This window comes from Micromys minutus, assembly GCF_963924665.1.
Source record: "Micromys minutus genome assembly, chromosome: 1".
Classification (NCBI taxonomy): Eukaryota; Metazoa; Chordata; class Mammalia; order Rodentia; family Muridae; genus Micromys; species Micromys minutus.
This window is the reverse complement of record NC_137969.1, coordinates 58,532,490-58,549,045: the sequence shown is the minus strand read 5'-3', so window position 1 is coordinate 58,549,045 and position 16,556 is coordinate 58,532,490. Positions and strand designations below refer to the sequence as shown.

Genomic DNA, 16,556 nt, shown 5'->3' with positions numbered 1-16,556 from the left:
GTAAGAGGCTAAGTGTTCCTGTCTGTTCACTAAATGTGACTTCCACAGTGGAGCTGCAGAAGGAAGAGCCTGTTCTCCATGTAGTCCCATATGCAGGCTGTAAAGGCAGCAGGTAATGATTTTGGATAAAGTCTACAGGTTTTCAGAAGCTGGCTCCAAGTTGCCTTACAGCTTAAGTCAACAGTGCTGGGTGAGAACATTAATCTAAATTAAGGAAAGAAATGTCATCAACAGCTTCCTGTTTCTCTTTGTGGCCAATGTTTCTAAATTATATCTATTTATGCTAAAGAAAATACTTGTTTTTACTAACCAGGGACTAGATTTTCACCTAAACTATACGAGGATTATATTATAGAATCAGAAAACGACCAATGATATTAACATTAAAAGTTCTTGAGAAAAAAAAGTGAACATAAACTATAAATGAAATTAATATGTCATAGTTTGAGTCCAGAGTTTAAATTCTGTCCATCTTTAAACTCATTTAGGCCATGAGTAATCTAAGGTTTTCTTTGAAAAACAAGTAATTATGCTTAGAGGCAACTCGAAGACTCTCATCCAGGAAGCAGAAGATCCAGGTACGGTGGTGCTCAACCGGAATCCAGCTCCCAGGAAGCTAAGGCAGCACTGCAAGGTACAGGCTAGGTCTTGACCCAAACTGCCACCACTACCACCACCTACACACCCACCAGGAGGAGGCAGAGGGCTGGGGCTAGCTCTGCAGCCTACTGTAAGAGTACCCGCCTGGGATGCACCCAATTTCAGGCTCATTGCTCAGAAGCATACACACTGAGTGACTCGTGTTTTAAAGCAAAAGGACTCCTCCAGCAAACTTACCGAGTGGAGTCATCACATGTAACAGCAACTCCATGTGGACTGTGCACAGATTCCAGTGGAGCTGCTGTTACTTTTGATGGCCTCCAACCTGCTACAAACATGGGAAAGGTGGACGGACATTTCTGGGTGGTACCTGATTATCATTTGATTCAGAAAAAGAAAATAATAATATTTATTCTGTTTTGTAACTAACAGTTAATTAAGAATATAAATGTTTTAAAATTCAAATGCGATGTCACCAGAAGAACCCAACCATGGAAGACTATGGAGCTGTGATCATGAACGGTGTACAGGAAAATGACCTATGATTTGACAGACAGTTTGGCTGCCTGTGTCTGTCATTCTGTAGGCCAATATTCTGTATGTCTCTGGGCATCGACTTTGAACACTGTGCAGCAGATCACTGGAGAGTCTGTAGCATTAGCTGGAAAACATGCTAACAAAATAAAATGAGACAGTGCTGGGCAGATGTGTGTCTCTGCTGACATCTACTTCATCTAACTCACTGACTGCTCACCCTGTCTACATTTTAACTTTAAAATAACTGTCAGTTCCACCAGTCTGCTGAAGTCTGCAGGTGCAGCTCAGTGGGAGAGTGTGTGCGGCTGAAATCTGGGGGTGCAGCTCAGTGGGAGAGTGTCTGCGGCTGAAATCTGGGGGTGCAGCTCAGTGGGAGAGTGTCTGCGGCTGAAATCTGGGGGTGCAGCTCAGTGGGAGAGTGTCTGCGGCTGAAATTTGGGGGTGCAGCTCAGTGGGAGAGTGTGTGCGGCTGAAATCTGGGGGTGCAGCTCAGTGGGAGAGTGTCTGCGGCTGAAATCTGGGGGTGCAGCTCAGTGGGAGAGTATGCGGCTGAAGTCTGGGGGTGCAGCTCATAATACAGTGCCAAATTCCTTTTACTTTTTAATTTTAATAACATATACACATCCTGCCTCAATCACTGCAAGGCAATGCCCTCAAAAGCCTTGCATTCTGATAACTGAGGACTGAGAAACAACTGACAATTTAAAGTTTACTTGTGCCAATTTATCTCAACTATAATCATTTCATTCTCAACAGACATGCTAAGATAGTAGGGGAATACAACTGACCAAACTCTTAAGTTCTGCCACACAGTGACAATACTGGAGCAGAGTCAACTCTAAACTATAACAATGCTCAAATAGTCTTACAAATCTAGTACATGCTTAGCCTGAAAAAGACTTAAGATCCTTAATGTTGTACTCAAGATTCCTTCAGCCTGTCCCAGCCAGTTCTTAGTGACAGCCTTTCTATCCCTCTCACAACCATGAAGCCTTGTGGCTCCCACACACTCACACGCCCTTAAACACACACTGCCACCCTAACTCCTGCAGAGCACTCTTCCCCACCCTCAGCCAGGGATACAGCTCAGTGGTCAGAAATGTGCAGGTCCTTGATATAATTCCCAGTACAACATTATTAAAAATAACAACAAACCTATCTCTTATGGGATCATATGTGACTTAAAAAACAACTTAAATCAACATTTTTTAAAACTTTTAAATTCCGTACACTCAGTAAGGGGATACAACCACGGCACCAGTGAAAACCAAACCATCTCAACAACGCCAAGGAATCACAAGGAAGGGCTGCCCAGCCTGGGTCTACAGTCGCTCAAACAACCCATTACTTATGCCTCTGCCCCTCAAAACTGCTGACTAGATCCTCAATTAATAAATCAATACTCAGCCTGTGTCGCTGATGCTATAGAAGAATTTAGTAAAATCTCATTAACCAAAATAAAATTAAGTCAAAGCAATCTTAGGAAATAAAAGCCGAGAATGAAATCTAACAGAAATGATTAGTAGTTCCCTTTCCACCTCTATAAAAACAGCAGCTAGAATCCAGGTGTGGTGGCACAGGCTTTAATCTCACTGTGTGCACTTTGCGGGGGGATCGGAGGGTAGTGGTAAGAAACAAACAACAAAACCAACAGCAACAACCTAGAAACCGAAAGCTCCAACAGCATCATCTGATCATGGGTTGAGGGCTCATCAGCCTTCTGAATGCCTTATTCTATTTCTTCTTAACTTCACGCTCCTGTCTCGGTCTTGCTCACTACTGGATCACCCAGCCCAGCAACCGTGTGACTCTTCAGGAGAGCTGGAACATGCTTCTAATCCCAGCACTAGGGAGGTTGAGGCAGGAGGACTGCTGTGAACTCGAGACTGTACCAGAGCAGCCAGTACTGCAGTGAGACACACAGAGCTAAGAGTGAAGAGCTCAGCACAGTGCACACTGTAACCCCGCTGACAAAGAGGCCCTCTCAAAGCCAGGGAGCGAAGGGGCAGTAACAAGGATTCTTCCGAGGAAACATAACTCATTTTAAACAATAGAACAGAAAAGAATTACCTGTTGATCAGATATTCATCTTTTGTCCTATGATGAAAGACAGGGATTGGAACCCCCCAGACTCTCTGCCTTGATATGCACCAGTACGGCCGTCTGTCCAGCATGTCCGTCATGCTGTTCAGTGCTGCTCCGGGAATGAACTTCACTGTCTTTAGTGACTCCTGCAATTCATTCATCAGCAGGTCAAGTGGGAGAAGCAGAACACATTTAAAGAGCTGTGCTGACTTTTCCTAAGCCTGTTCTCCATTCTGAGTGTCTGTACCTTCCACAGCCCTCCCCTCCCACCACAGGCAAACAACCAAAGAGCAAAGACTTCTAAGTATGGCAACAAAACCAGACTGTACCTGTCAAGAGCAGACAGGTGAGCATATGCACTAACACACTGTCAGGCTGGCTAGGGAGGCTAAGGCAGAAGGCCTACCAAAATTTTGAGGCTTGCCTGCCCTACAAAGTGAGTTCCTGCCAATGAGACGTACATAATGAGGTCTTATCCCCCCAAAAATCATGCAAGTAAGCAAACAACACCAGAAAAAAAAGATATATCATATTAGAATGTAAAACAACATCAACAATATACTACATGTTGCACGCCCACTTCACACATGTGTAGAAACACAAACTTCTGCACAGAGCTCTGACAAGTATCCTAATTGTCAAGCCAGTGAATAAGCAGGCTAATTACATTAGTACTTCAGATGCAAGCTGTAAGCAAGGCATCTGTATATTCTGCCTGGCTATTAAATATGTTTGAACTCTTCTATTCAATAGAATAAAGCTATTTTCAAACTATCCATTGATGCATGTAAAAATTTATACAAAGTAAAGCAAACTAAATGAAAGAGCTTGAAAACATGCTACGTGTTTGCAACACCAACTATAAAATTAGTAAATTCGTAACAACATTTTTTTAAAACTGATGTGTGCACATGTATGTGCACTTGTGCATGTGCACACAATGCCTGGAGAGAACAGAAGAAGGCATCAAAGCCCTGCACTCAGGCTATAGGATATACATTTCAGGCTTCTCATGTAAGTTATATGAAGTGGGAACTGAGAACCAAACTCAGGTCCTCTGCAAAAGCAGCTCTAAACAGCCATTTCTCCAGCCCCAAAACAATTTTTTAATGGACCAAAAATTCTGTTTTGCTTCCTTCTTTTAGCAGTCTTAATTTCAAGGCAACAGGGATACAAAACATCCCATTAAATGGGTATCATGTGACAGTCCCTGCTGTGGAATCCGTCTTGCTCCCATTGGTAGACATTACTGCCTTGGCCTGCGTAAAGAGATATAGAATTGACAGCTGCTACCGCAGATGCCCTCAGTCTGTGCTACATCTACAACATGGGACACAGAAGTGACCTGAGCACCCACTCAGCCTCCTGCAGCCTTGTTTCTACAAGTGCAAATGTAGAAGAATCAAGTACCAGATCTTGGGCTGGAGAGACAGCTCAGCGGTTATGAGCACTGACTGCTCTTCCAGAGGTCCTGAGTTCAATTCCCAGCAACCACATGGTGGCTCACAACCATCTGTAATGGGATCTGATGCCCTCTTCTGGTGTGTCTGAAGTATACTTATATGTAAAATAAATAAATAAATAATTATTCTTAAAAAAAGAAAGTACAAGATCTTTTCAGGCCTAAGAGCATACAATTTTAGGAAAAAAAATCATAATAAAAAAATTATAAATCTTCTCTCCTTCAGCCCCACTACCCTCACCAACACACACACACATACACGCACACACACACACACACTTTGTATGGTGGCAATGACCAGCCCGACCCTTAGAGCAGGAGGTCTCTCCTACCTTAGCTGCAGCTTTGACCTCTGTGATGTTTACAAACCACTGCTTGCTGGCCCGAATTAGCACAGGTTTCTTGGTTCTCCAGTCACAGGGGTAGCTGTGCACAGTGTCCTCTTCCTTCAGCACACTCTTGGTAGCCTGAAGCATCTTTATAACTTAAAAAAAAAATGCCCTGTTAGACATAACTTAAAAGTATTCCTAACAAACGCACAGCACTTAAGGCTTCTAGGAAGAACTGGGCAGAGGTGCTAGTGAAAGGAGCCCCATCCCTGGCATGCTGTGGAGATGGCAGAGGTACCAACTCTGTGAAACCTGATTCAGACTCTAAACTGCTCCACTCCTAATGCCATGAAGACAGAAGAGCAAGTCAAGGCACAAGTCCCTGCCTGAGCAGCTATTTGCGAAGCTCACTGAAAGAGTGGGGATGTCTGACTCACAGGCAGCATCTACCCAAGCTTGGTTTTGATCCCCTGACAAAAGCAATATGCTAATTATCTCTAATATCACCCAACTGAAAATCATTATTACTTCTGATGACTATTGATTTACATAAACAATTGGAATAAATTTGAAACAAATGATGGTAGATCCAAAGCTTCATTTTGAACCATAACTAACCAAATGAGGCTTGTTCTGACCAGAAAGTGACCAGGGTTCCTGCCGCTGGTTTCTAGCAGAAACATCCTGGGTTACTGTAGTGGCTTACAGGTTCCGTTATCAACAGATGACACCTACCCACATCTGTTCCCTCTTTAAGTACAGCCTTGTTCTGAAGTTCAGGGCCTGCAGCTTCGGTGAACATCCCGCCTTCATCCACTAAGCACTCCTATAATGTACCATTTGAACAGTTAAAGCACAGAAACAAGTTACCTTATGGCAATCTGTGGCCATAAGATTAAATAACAACATATTTAAAGTATCTCAATACAGTCTACCTTTTCTTTACTTTAAAAACCTGGACATTTCTTCCTCTGTCAATAAAAATCCTGAATTTTATATATTGAAACCACGAAAGAGAAAATGTATCATTAAAGCACATATCTACAGTTTAATACTGGGAAATGCAAGTATTTTAAAACACTCCTAAAGCAATCTCTCACAATTAGATCACTGACCGTACATCCCTGTATGCTCGCATTCCTCTTAACCAAACAGTAGAAGCTGCTAAGTGTGTGAAAGAAGCTCAGGAGTTTAGAAAGGGCAAAGCTTAACCTCTCCTCCAATAATTCAGTGAAAGCCACTTGCCATTATTTGAAGGCTGAGAGCAACGTGTTCTGTCCCCGTGTACACAGCTACAGTGTGTCATGACTCAGTGTCACTGCAGATGTCCTGTGTACACGACTACAGTGTGTTCTGTGACTCAGTGTCACTGCAGATGTCCTGTGTACACAGCTACAGTGTGTTGTGACTCAGTGTCACTGCAGATGTCCTGTGTACACGGCTACAGTGTGTTCTGTGACTTAGCGTCACTGCAGATGTCCTGGTTTGGTTTGAAGCAACTGTGAAAAGATGTGAGTGGCAGGAAAGCAAGCTGAGCAATCACATCAATTATCCAGCTTCCCAATGAAAGCAACACTTAGGCCTCGCTACACTACAGGCTACTAAGTGTGCACGAGCAGCATGCTCAGGAAAATGTGTCCACCTTAACTACAAAATAGGTGCTTTCTAAAAGCTGTTAAGGACCATCTGAGCTGTTGGGAAAATGGTGGTTGGCCCCGTGTGAATCCCAGCCACCTGTAACTGCAGTTCTAGGAGACCCAACACACACTACACATGAGTACTAGGCACACATGTGGTGCACATACATTCAGGCAAAAAATCCACACACGTAAAATAAATAAAAATAATTTAAAAAACATATTGTTGGACTTGCTCAACACTGGTTTGCCTCAAACCTCTGACTAGTAACAAATGCACATCTGCAAAGTACAGTAAAGGGGTACACAATGAAACACTGTGTGTGTTTGAAAAGTACCCTCTTGTTAGTGGACATGCTTCAGGACTAATTCTGGGAAATCTTCCTTAGTTTAGTATGGATTAATAATATTTAGGATGCTGCACAAATGTGATTATTTCACAATTTAACTATGATGACAAAATTGTTATTACCAAGACACAAAGATGTTAGTTAGGAGCAATCATTTTCATTCTGCAAGGCGAATAATTAAAAGGAAGAAAGAGGAACAGTACCATAGGGAGGCTGTGCTGAGATGCTACGCTGTAATCTTCCATACCGTGAGCTGGGGCTGTGTGAACCAACCCTGTTCCTTTAGCCATAGTCACGTGAGTGGCAGGTAGAAGAGGAGACACTTTATCGGGAATTAAAGGATGACTACAAGTGCCACCTTCCAGATCCACACCTACGGGTCAAGAAAACTATTACCAAGTGTTCTTTTGAAGGGCTGGGGCCTCAGCTGAGTGGTAGAGCTTCCTTCCCATGTCTTAAGGCTGGGATCAATCTCAGTTATTTTAAAGAGTTATTCTATTTGACAGTTCTGCCTTCTTAAGCTTGGCAATGTAAGTCACATCTTTTGTCTTTCTTTTTCTTTTTTCTTTGAGTAAGGTAAAATCTTGCAGATATCAGGCCGATCTCAAACTCACCAGGCCGCTGGAGATAACCTTAAATACCTGGAACACTGCTTCCATCTCTCAGTTGCTAGCGTGATGGCTGTGCACAGATACAGGCAGCCAGTATCTTTATTTTCTTGGTCTGGGGATAAAACCCCAGGCCTGGCACATTAGGTAAGTGTTCTGCTCCTGAGCTACTTAGATCACTAACAGAATGAAACAGTACAACACTGGCTGAACTCAGAACTGGCCTCCCTGAAATCTACAGAACTCAGGCAATTACAACCCAGCCGAGAGCACCACTATTAGGATAGTACTGTGACGATTTTGGAGCAGTTAAGCATAACACTGCCTCACTACAAATAATTTAAAATATTACCATTTTATCTGTTGTTGTCTATTATAGCAAATTAGTAATCAGACTGAGTCCAAGGAAACTTAACAAGGTCCTGTCTCAAAACAAAGATTAAAAAGGAGCTGGAGCAAACTCATTATTTATAATGTATGAGGTGTGCAGTCAAGCCATCAAAAAACAAAACAAAAAATAAGACAAAAAAAAAAAAAAAAAAAAAAAAAACACCCAAAACTCAGACTCTCTAACTTCCCTATTGCCCATGGAGGACTGATGGTCTTAAAAAAAAACCAGCTTCCCTCTTGCCTCTTACATAACCCCTTTTGTTCTTACAGAGCTGTATTCTTCTAACTGTCATATACCTGAACTAGTGAATGAAAGAGGGTTTTATTCTATAGGGTCATTCTACTTTTCAACAATTCAAAAGACATTATCATCTCTAAGAATCACAATTAATTTTAAATATCCCCAGACTTCCAGTTTATATAAAACTAGTCATTGCATTCAAGTCCCAAATTATTATTCATAACTTCTGACAGAAGCATTATCTTTGACACCAGGCATGGTAGCCTATACCTTTAATCCCAGCACCTGAGAATCAGAGGCAAGCAGATGTCTTCTGCTGAGTTAGTTTGAGGCCAGCCTGGACTGGTCTACATAGTGTGTTCCAGGCCAGCCTGGTCTACATGGTAAGACTGCCACAGACAAACAACGTATACTTTTTTATTTCTCCCCCTAGAAACACAGATGTCACATCTGTTTCAAGTCACAACAGGTAATATCCAAGAAACTACTAAATGCCAGTGAACCCGACAGTTTAATGACTGGTGGGTGGGTTATGTCTATACATCCTCACCTGAAAGTGTTGCAATAACATCAAATGTTGTTTCCAAGGCAGAAGCAACAGGCGGTATTTTATCTTCAGCCAGGATGTAGAAGCTCCCAGAAGCAGAACATTTCACAACAGCATACCTGAAGATGACATTCAGAGCAAGTCACCCATGATGAAAAAAAAAAACAAGGCACAGTTAGTGATGTCACTTTAGAAAGATGGATGACAAGGTCAGAGAATAGTTTACAAAGGTCGTCAAAGGTCATCTCCTCTGAAGTGTAGTGAGAGCCACAGCAATGACGCTAAATGACAATTCGCTACCTAACACAGTCATGAGAGTGAAATAAATTTAACACAAATCCTATTTATGGATAAAATAAAAAGATATGACATACTACGTACTTTGCCTCTGGCATATAACAAACAGCTTGATTAGCAGGAATTGTCCAAGGCTGGGTGGTCCAGACTAAAACACTTACGGGGGACGAGGCATCTGTGGAAATAAAGTTGTGAATATATTAGCAACCATCATAGCTCCATCTGTCACCAGCACGGGGCTCCAGCGAGACCTACCTGTCAGAGATTCCAACTTAGGAGGAGGTTTCAAGAGAGGGAATCTTACATATATCGACCGACTGACATGCTCCGGATTGTACTCGAGCTCTGCCTCAGCCAACGCAGTCCTAGGGTTGTAAGATATCGTACATAAACACGTGGAAGCTTCACAAATGTTTTCAACCTTTTAATTAAAAAAGAATGCATACCTTGATGAGGGAGACCAATACACTGGTTTGTAAGATCGATAAACCAAGCCCTGTAAAAGACAAAGATAGGATATTTGTACTGGTTGGTCTTTGTCAACGATACAAACCTATACATATCTAGGAAGAGGGAACCTTAATTGGGAACATGCCTCCTTCAGATTGGCCCATAGGAAATCAACCAGTAAGCAGCACCCCTCCATGTTCAGTTCCAGCCACAAAGTTCCTGCCCTGACTTCCCTCAGTGATGAACTGATGGAGATTCGGAAGCCAGAGATCCTTTTCTTCCCAGGTTGCTTTCCCTGTTTTCGTCACGGCCAGAGACCTAGGGCAGCACTGAGGCTTCCTGAGACACGTACTTTAATACACTAAGAATCAGGGATTTATTCCATTACCTTTTCATACATTTGGTAAAATACTCTCAGCTGTTTGGCTTCGTACTTTGGGTCAAATGTGTAATAGCAGTTATTCCAATCTGCCATCACTCCCCAGCGGACAAACGCCGATTTCTGCTTTTCAATGGCTGCTTGAGCAAATGCCCTGGCTAGAAAGGGTAAGAGAAGAAAAAGAGAAAGCCTCTGAGAAACTGGTAAATTCTTCTTTTTTTCCTTTTTTTGGAAAGGTCTCACCCTTTAACCAAGCCTGGCCTAAATTCACTATATAGCCTAAAGTGGCTTCAAACTCAAAACAATCCTCCTGCCTCTGAGTACCAAATGACAGGATTAGGCATATAAGCCACCAGGCTGACATTTTATACTGTTAGACATGGTTTGCTACGAGCTCCTCTAAGTGTAGGTGCTGTGCACCATTAGACTAGAGAATCTTTGCTGTCCCAGGCTGGCCTCCATCATACTTTGTAGGGATTTCTCATCCTGACTGTGGGAGCCCAGGAGAGAGCCCTCACTCTCAGAATGTGTAGTCTGGGCACAGAACCAGGACCTCAGGCAGCTGCTCGCCCTACTGAGCTACATTCCCAGTCCTATCAAAATTTCTTAGCAAGGACATTACTTCAAAGAATTTGAAACATAGAACAAGTTTTCTTTAAAAAAAAAATCAAATTAAAATTTTATTTTAAATACACTGTAGTTGTCTTCAGACACACCAGAAGAGAGTATCTGTTCCCATTACACATGGTGTGAGCCACCATATGGTTGCTGGAAATTGAACTCAGAATCTCTGGAAGAGCAGTCAATGTTCCTAACCACTGAGCCATCTCTCCAGCCCCCTCCCCCTTTTTTTTTAAATTAACTGAAAGTGGGTAGTGGTGGTACATGCCTTTAATTCCAACACTGCCAGGGAGAGGATGGCAGATCTCTGAGTTCAAGGCCAGCCTGGTCTAGAAATCGAGTTTCAAGACTACCCAGAGTAAGAAACCCTGTCTCAAAAAACAAACAAAACAACAAAAATCCAAATCATATACTATCTTTAGTATCTTCCAGACTACACATCTCATATTTAAAATAAATAAATAAAATACACCAGAAAATATCCCACATCATTCCTTATATTAACAGTAGTAGCAATGTAGTGTGCATGTGTCCACTTGTGTGTGTACATGTGTATGTGACATACATATAACATAAGTACATGTAGGAAAGGAAGTCAAGAGACCACCTTCTCCTTCCTGGTTGGGTTCTCTCCCTCACCATGGGATGTGGGGAATCAATTTCAGGGGCTCCCCTTCCCCAGCTCAGCCATCTTACTAGTCCTCCTTATTAGTTCTTCAGACAGGAAACGGCCAGAGAATAACACTCAGGGCCCAGCAAACTCCTCATTCCTCAGACAACAAATCTAAGCCAGTGTGAATCTGCTTCAGAATGAAAACCACCTTCACAGATCTGATGGCTCAGACATCTGATAAGAAAGGTCAACTCAGGGATTGACTTAGATCCGAGGGCTCTGCCTGATTGTTTGGATTTCACTTAGAGACAAAAGTCTTGGATTAAAACCCAGGCTGACTGCAGACTCATAACACTACTGACTGGCTCCTCGTGAATGCTGGGTTTACAGGTGTGCACTGACACACCCAGATTTAAGATACTTGTATTTTGGAAGGGACTGCTAATTCTGTTCTTCATTCTAGGCAGTGAGCTCCACCCAAGGAGGTTAAAACATGCAAAACTGAAGGCATAGCTAGGACACTCCCAACACTGTCCCTCTAACCTCTAAACCCCAAGTCTCACAAAAGTCACTTTTTAAAAATCTGGGATTACATGGAGGCCCATGCCAAGGATGCTGCCATTCAGAAAGCTGAGGCAGGGGAATAGAATTATGACTGTGAGGCCAACCTGGGATAAACAAGTATCATGGAACAGGGAACAGGTCTCACTATAAACCAGAGTCCTTCTGGCAGAGCCTGGTTTGACAGGAAAAGGAAAGCTATAAAAACGGAAAGAGCTTACCTTTCTCCCTGATCTCCATGGCTGAAAGAGTCTGGGCACTGACACCAAGCTCTGTTAGCACTTTCGTTTCAATGGGCAAGCCATGGCAATCCCAGCCAGGCACAAAGTGTACCTTGGAACCTCTCATCATATGGAATCGATTGGCAATGTCTTTCAAAATCTGCAGGGATGAAAGCTCAGTCACCAGCAGAGAACACACAGCTCAAAACCTCACTTTTTCTAGAAATACGATTTTAAAGCATAAAGTTTGACTTTAAAGTATTTCCATAAAGTAACCCAATAAGTCTACGAATTAATATGTAACATTCACATAAAAATGACAAATATTTGAATTTCATAATATTAATGGTATGAAGGAGGAAAAATCAAACAAGAGAATTATATATGAAAACCTTTATGCCCCAAACTCTACATTTTTTGGTTGCTTTTGCTTTTTCTGTATAACAGCCGAGGTTGTGTAGAACTCACTTTTATAGACCATGCTGGCCTCGGAACCAAGATCCACCTGCTACCTGCCTTTGTCTCTCAAGTGTTGGGATTAAGGCGTATGCTAGCATGCATGTGCCACCATGCCTGCTTCCATTCTACTTTTACAAAACACTCTCACTTCCGAAATTCTACACCATAAATAAGTCAGTGAGAAACTTTGATTACGCTTATGGGAAATGAACATGAATGAAGCAATATGAGTTGCTCAGACGTGCTGAGCAGCACAGACCCCTGCGGAACACCGCGTCCCGTGGATGGAACCTCATGCTCACTGTTTCATGCTAAGAACGGCCCTCAGTCAGCAGCAGGCACGTCAGTACCCAAGTCACTCTGCTCAAACCAATCTAGAAAGGAGCAGGCAGAAAGACTTAAAAATGCACTACCAGCCAGGCCCAAGAACACATGGGTCTGTAATCAACCACAGCGTCTATACAGAGCATAGACTAAAGTACAAAGTCCCAAGTTCAAGGCCTGCCTGAAATACAATGACACCAAGGCTAACCTAGACAACTGAGAACACGTTTCAAAACAAAAAATAAAGAGGACTCAGCATGTGGCTCGAAAGTAGAACAGTTCTCTAGCATGCACACAGCCCTAGGGTTAAATCACAGTAAGGATAAGAGAAAAGAAAAAAAAATGTCTTATGCATGTGTATATGTACACACACATAAGTATATATACATATATAAAACAATCACAGGGGCTGGTGAGATGGCTCAGAAGAGCACTGACTGCTCTTCCAGAGTTTCTCAGTTCAATTCCCAGCAACTACATGTAATAGAATCTGATGCCCTCACAAACATCTGTAATGGGATCTGATGCCCTCTTCTTATGTGTCTGAAGAGAGCAACAGTGTACTCACATACGTAAAATAAATACATCTTTAAACTCCTCCCCTCCAAAAAACAACCCTCCCACCATCTTCCCTGTCAGCTTAAAGAAACTCTGGCCTAAGTGTTCCAAATGAAAGTTCTCTCACACATTCTTGCCTCTTTCTCTTAACACAGTAATTATTAAAATTATAGCGGCAGGGCCGGAGAGGTGGCTCAGCAGTTAGAGCACTGGCTGCTCTCCTAGGCACCTGTGGCAGCTCACACCTGTCTATAACTGTAGTTACAGGGTATCTGCAAGCTTTCTTCTGTCCTCTGCAAGCATCGAGCATGCAAGTGGTGTGCAGATGTACGAGTAAAGTAAACTTTGTTCGGGAGGCTTCACAACAATTCTCCCTGTTATTACTTCTTCCCAGTTCTGTTTCCTCCACAGCTATGATCACCATTTAAAATGTGTTACATAGTTTACCCATTAATCTTTCTAAGTAGAGAGGAAGGAATATGACTTTATTTCTCATTGCCAGGAATGAAGAATGCCTGACACATACACAGGAAGTATCAAATAAGATGGAATTTAAGTGTAAAGTAACAAAAAGCTGAAAGGAACTCCCATCTCCCGTAATGTTAGGTTCATGCAGTATCAAAACTGTGCATGGCCACTAAGGTACTTAGGGAGGGCTGCAGACACAGGGATGATGCAGGGGCAGGGGTGAGTCTCCCACCTGTTACATCCTGGGTTCCATCCACAGTCCCCACCACACACAAGACATATCCAGAATACAGTTCACTGGAGGAGTACTTACCTAGCACAAACAAGGCCCTGGGTCTGATTCCCAAGCACCACAAATAAATACATAAACTCACTAATAATTTATGTATTTGTATATGCCAATGTTAGTTTACATGATTATCATACATGTACAATACATACGTGCAAATACTCTTTTGCAGAGTATTTACTTGCAAGCTTTATAACCTAAATTATCATTACCTTGTTTAAGGCATGCCCAACATGAGGGTCACCATTTGCATAAGGGGGCCCATCATGAAGGCAAAATTCTGTCTTTACTTTTCTTTCTCTTTGCCAGGAATAAAGCTCTGAAAAGCCACATTTCTGTTTGGAAAAAAAAAAAGAAAAGCCAATGTTTACATATCACATAAATACATGTTGTAGACTATTATCAACACTTGATTACCACTTATCCCATTCCAATCCATTCAGCCCAGAAATATAACTGGAAAACGTTCTGGAATGAACTAGAATTCTCTTGACACTTTCAGTAGTCCTCATTTATTTATCTTTAAGATTTTCTTTATTTGATGTAGATGAGCACAGTGAGATGTCTTCAGACACACCCAAAGAAGGAAATGGATCCCATTACAGAGGGTCGTGAGCCACCCTGGGGGTGTTGGGAATTGAACTCAGGACCTCTGGAGAGCAGTCAGCACTCTTAATCACTGAGTCATCTCTCCAGCCCTTCAGTAGTAGTCTTCAAATTCCCCAACAATACTTCAGATTAAAGTGTAAAATTTTATGCGGCATGGGGGCTCTAAATTTTTGGCAAGCCTCTCAGTATTCACTGCCTCAATCCAGGCCCGACACAAGCTCACTCGACCACCCAAAATCACTGTTAATTTTATTCTTGCTATTCTTTGGCCTCAATACTTCCCTAAATCTAACGAATATTCTGGCTAACACTATTCACTTAAGCAGTACTCCTGATTATCAGGAATATTTTAAATACTCTGGTGTACAGACACTAACAAGTGAATCTCAACCTTTAGCAAATTCAGTATAAGAGACAGATACAGACTACACAGGGGACCCAAAAAAGAGCAGCTACTTTGTCCTTCAAAGGAATCATGATTCCATCGAAAAACCTAAACATGTGACTAAGGTGGGGTTCCACTTTCCTGCTTTGCTGATACTTTTATTACTTTTTAAGTGTAGCTTTTATGTTTTATTATTTGTGTGTGGTACATGTGGGCAGAGGCACTGGATCTCCTGGATTTGGAGTTACAGGTGGTTGTGAACTGCCAGACTTGTGTGCTGGGAACGCAACGCAGATCCGCAAGGGTGGCAAGCGCTCTTAAGCGTTGAGCCACCTCTCCAGCCCACACTTGCATTTTTATTTACACATGCTCACGCTGGCTACTTTCCGACAAGTGACTGGAAAAGTGTGCAAAGCCGACTCGCTTGGCGCGGAAGTCGGAAGGTGCTCTGTGCAGCATTGGGCATCGGTTTGGAACCCGCCCCCTTGCAGCCCGCCTGGGAACCCCAGCGGCCTGGAGCATTCACGCAGGGCTGGCCCACCCCGCCCTGCTCGGGTGGCCGTGACCAGTACCTGCTGGATCTCCAGCTCCATGTCGGACTGCTGGTGGCCCAGCAGCTTCATCGGGAAGCTGGTCTGCGGCAGCAGCACAGTGTCGCGGTATCTGCCGCTTTTTGGGCTGCTCTGGAGACTGTCCGCTCCGGCCACTGAGCGTACCACGAGCTCAGTAGTCATCCCCAGACACCCCAGGCGGCTGGGGAAACGGGCTGGTCCCCATAAGCTCCCAGCCGCGGCAAACACCGCCGTCCCGGGCCTGCGAGGGCGCAGCCCCCGAAGCATGGTGGACGACCCGGGGGGACCCCTCCGCACACGGCCAGCGGCTGCTGCCCGGGATCTAAAAGTAGGAACCCCTTGAAGAGCTAGGCGGTGAAGGACTGCGCATGCGCTCGGGGGCGGAAGGGGCGGGGCGCGGGCAAGGGCGGGCTCTTCCGGGTTGGAAGTCAGCAACTCCTAAGACTTTTCCTTGAAGGTCTTGCAGGAGTAAAGAGAGAGAGAGAGAGAGAGAGAGAGAGAGAGAGAGAGAGAGAGAGAGAGAGAGAGAGAGAGAGAGAGAGAGAGAGAGAGAGAGAGAGAGAGAGAGAGAGAGAGTGTGTGTGTGTGTGTTTGTGTGTGTATGTCTAAGTGTGTGTGTGCTTGCGCAAAGGAGTAAAAAGAGGTGTTTCTGTGTATGTAGGGGGGGACACTATCAGTCAGCTTTCTCCAGTCAGATACTTTTGATTAACTTGTCCAAGGTCAAAAACATAAGTACCAAAAAAACTAAAGCCGTTCAGTGGTACTGTACAAGTTTCTAAGCATTTGGATGGCAGAATTAGTCGGATCTCTGAGTTCGAGGCTAGCCTGGTGTACAGAGTGAGTTCCACAGGACAGCCAGGGCTACACATATTTACAACTAATTTTGCCATTCCTACGCTACACTTTAACAAAAATGTATAAAAGGTGGCTACAAACAAGATAAAGGAGGGGGAGGCAAAAGGTA

The 16,556-nt window shown here is 43.3% G+C and overlaps 1 protein-coding gene across 1 annotated transcript in view; it reads right to left on the bottom strand.

Moving 5' to 3' along the window:
* The window catches only part of IARS2 (isoleucyl-tRNA synthetase 2, mitochondrial), a 36,705-nt gene extending 20,770 nt beyond the window's left edge, over positions 1 to 15,935 (bottom strand). The window contains exons 1-12 of the mRNA XM_080939255.1: positions 15,593 to 15,935; positions 14,239 to 14,361; positions 11,929 to 12,088; positions 9,922 to 10,070; positions 9,530 to 9,579; positions 9,339 to 9,448; positions 9,168 to 9,258; positions 8,790 to 8,905; positions 7,204 to 7,373; positions 5,749 to 5,839; positions 5,017 to 5,168; positions 3,208 to 3,368 (exon numbers count right to left, since the gene is read on the bottom strand). Of these exons, the coding sequence (XP_080795381.1) occupies positions 3,208 to 3,368; positions 5,017 to 5,168; positions 5,749 to 5,839; positions 7,204 to 7,373; positions 8,790 to 8,905; positions 9,168 to 9,258; positions 9,339 to 9,448; positions 9,530 to 9,579; positions 9,922 to 10,070; positions 11,929 to 12,088; positions 14,239 to 14,361; positions 15,593 to 15,859 (1,640 nt within the window). The 5' untranslated portion in view covers positions 15,860 to 15,935. The remainder of the gene's footprint in view (positions 1 to 3,207; positions 3,369 to 5,016; positions 5,169 to 5,748; positions 5,840 to 7,203; positions 7,374 to 8,789; positions 8,906 to 9,167; positions 9,259 to 9,338; positions 9,449 to 9,529; positions 9,580 to 9,921; positions 10,071 to 11,928; positions 12,089 to 14,238; positions 14,362 to 15,592) is intronic.
* Between the last annotated feature and the right edge of the window lie 621 nt (positions 15,936 to 16,556).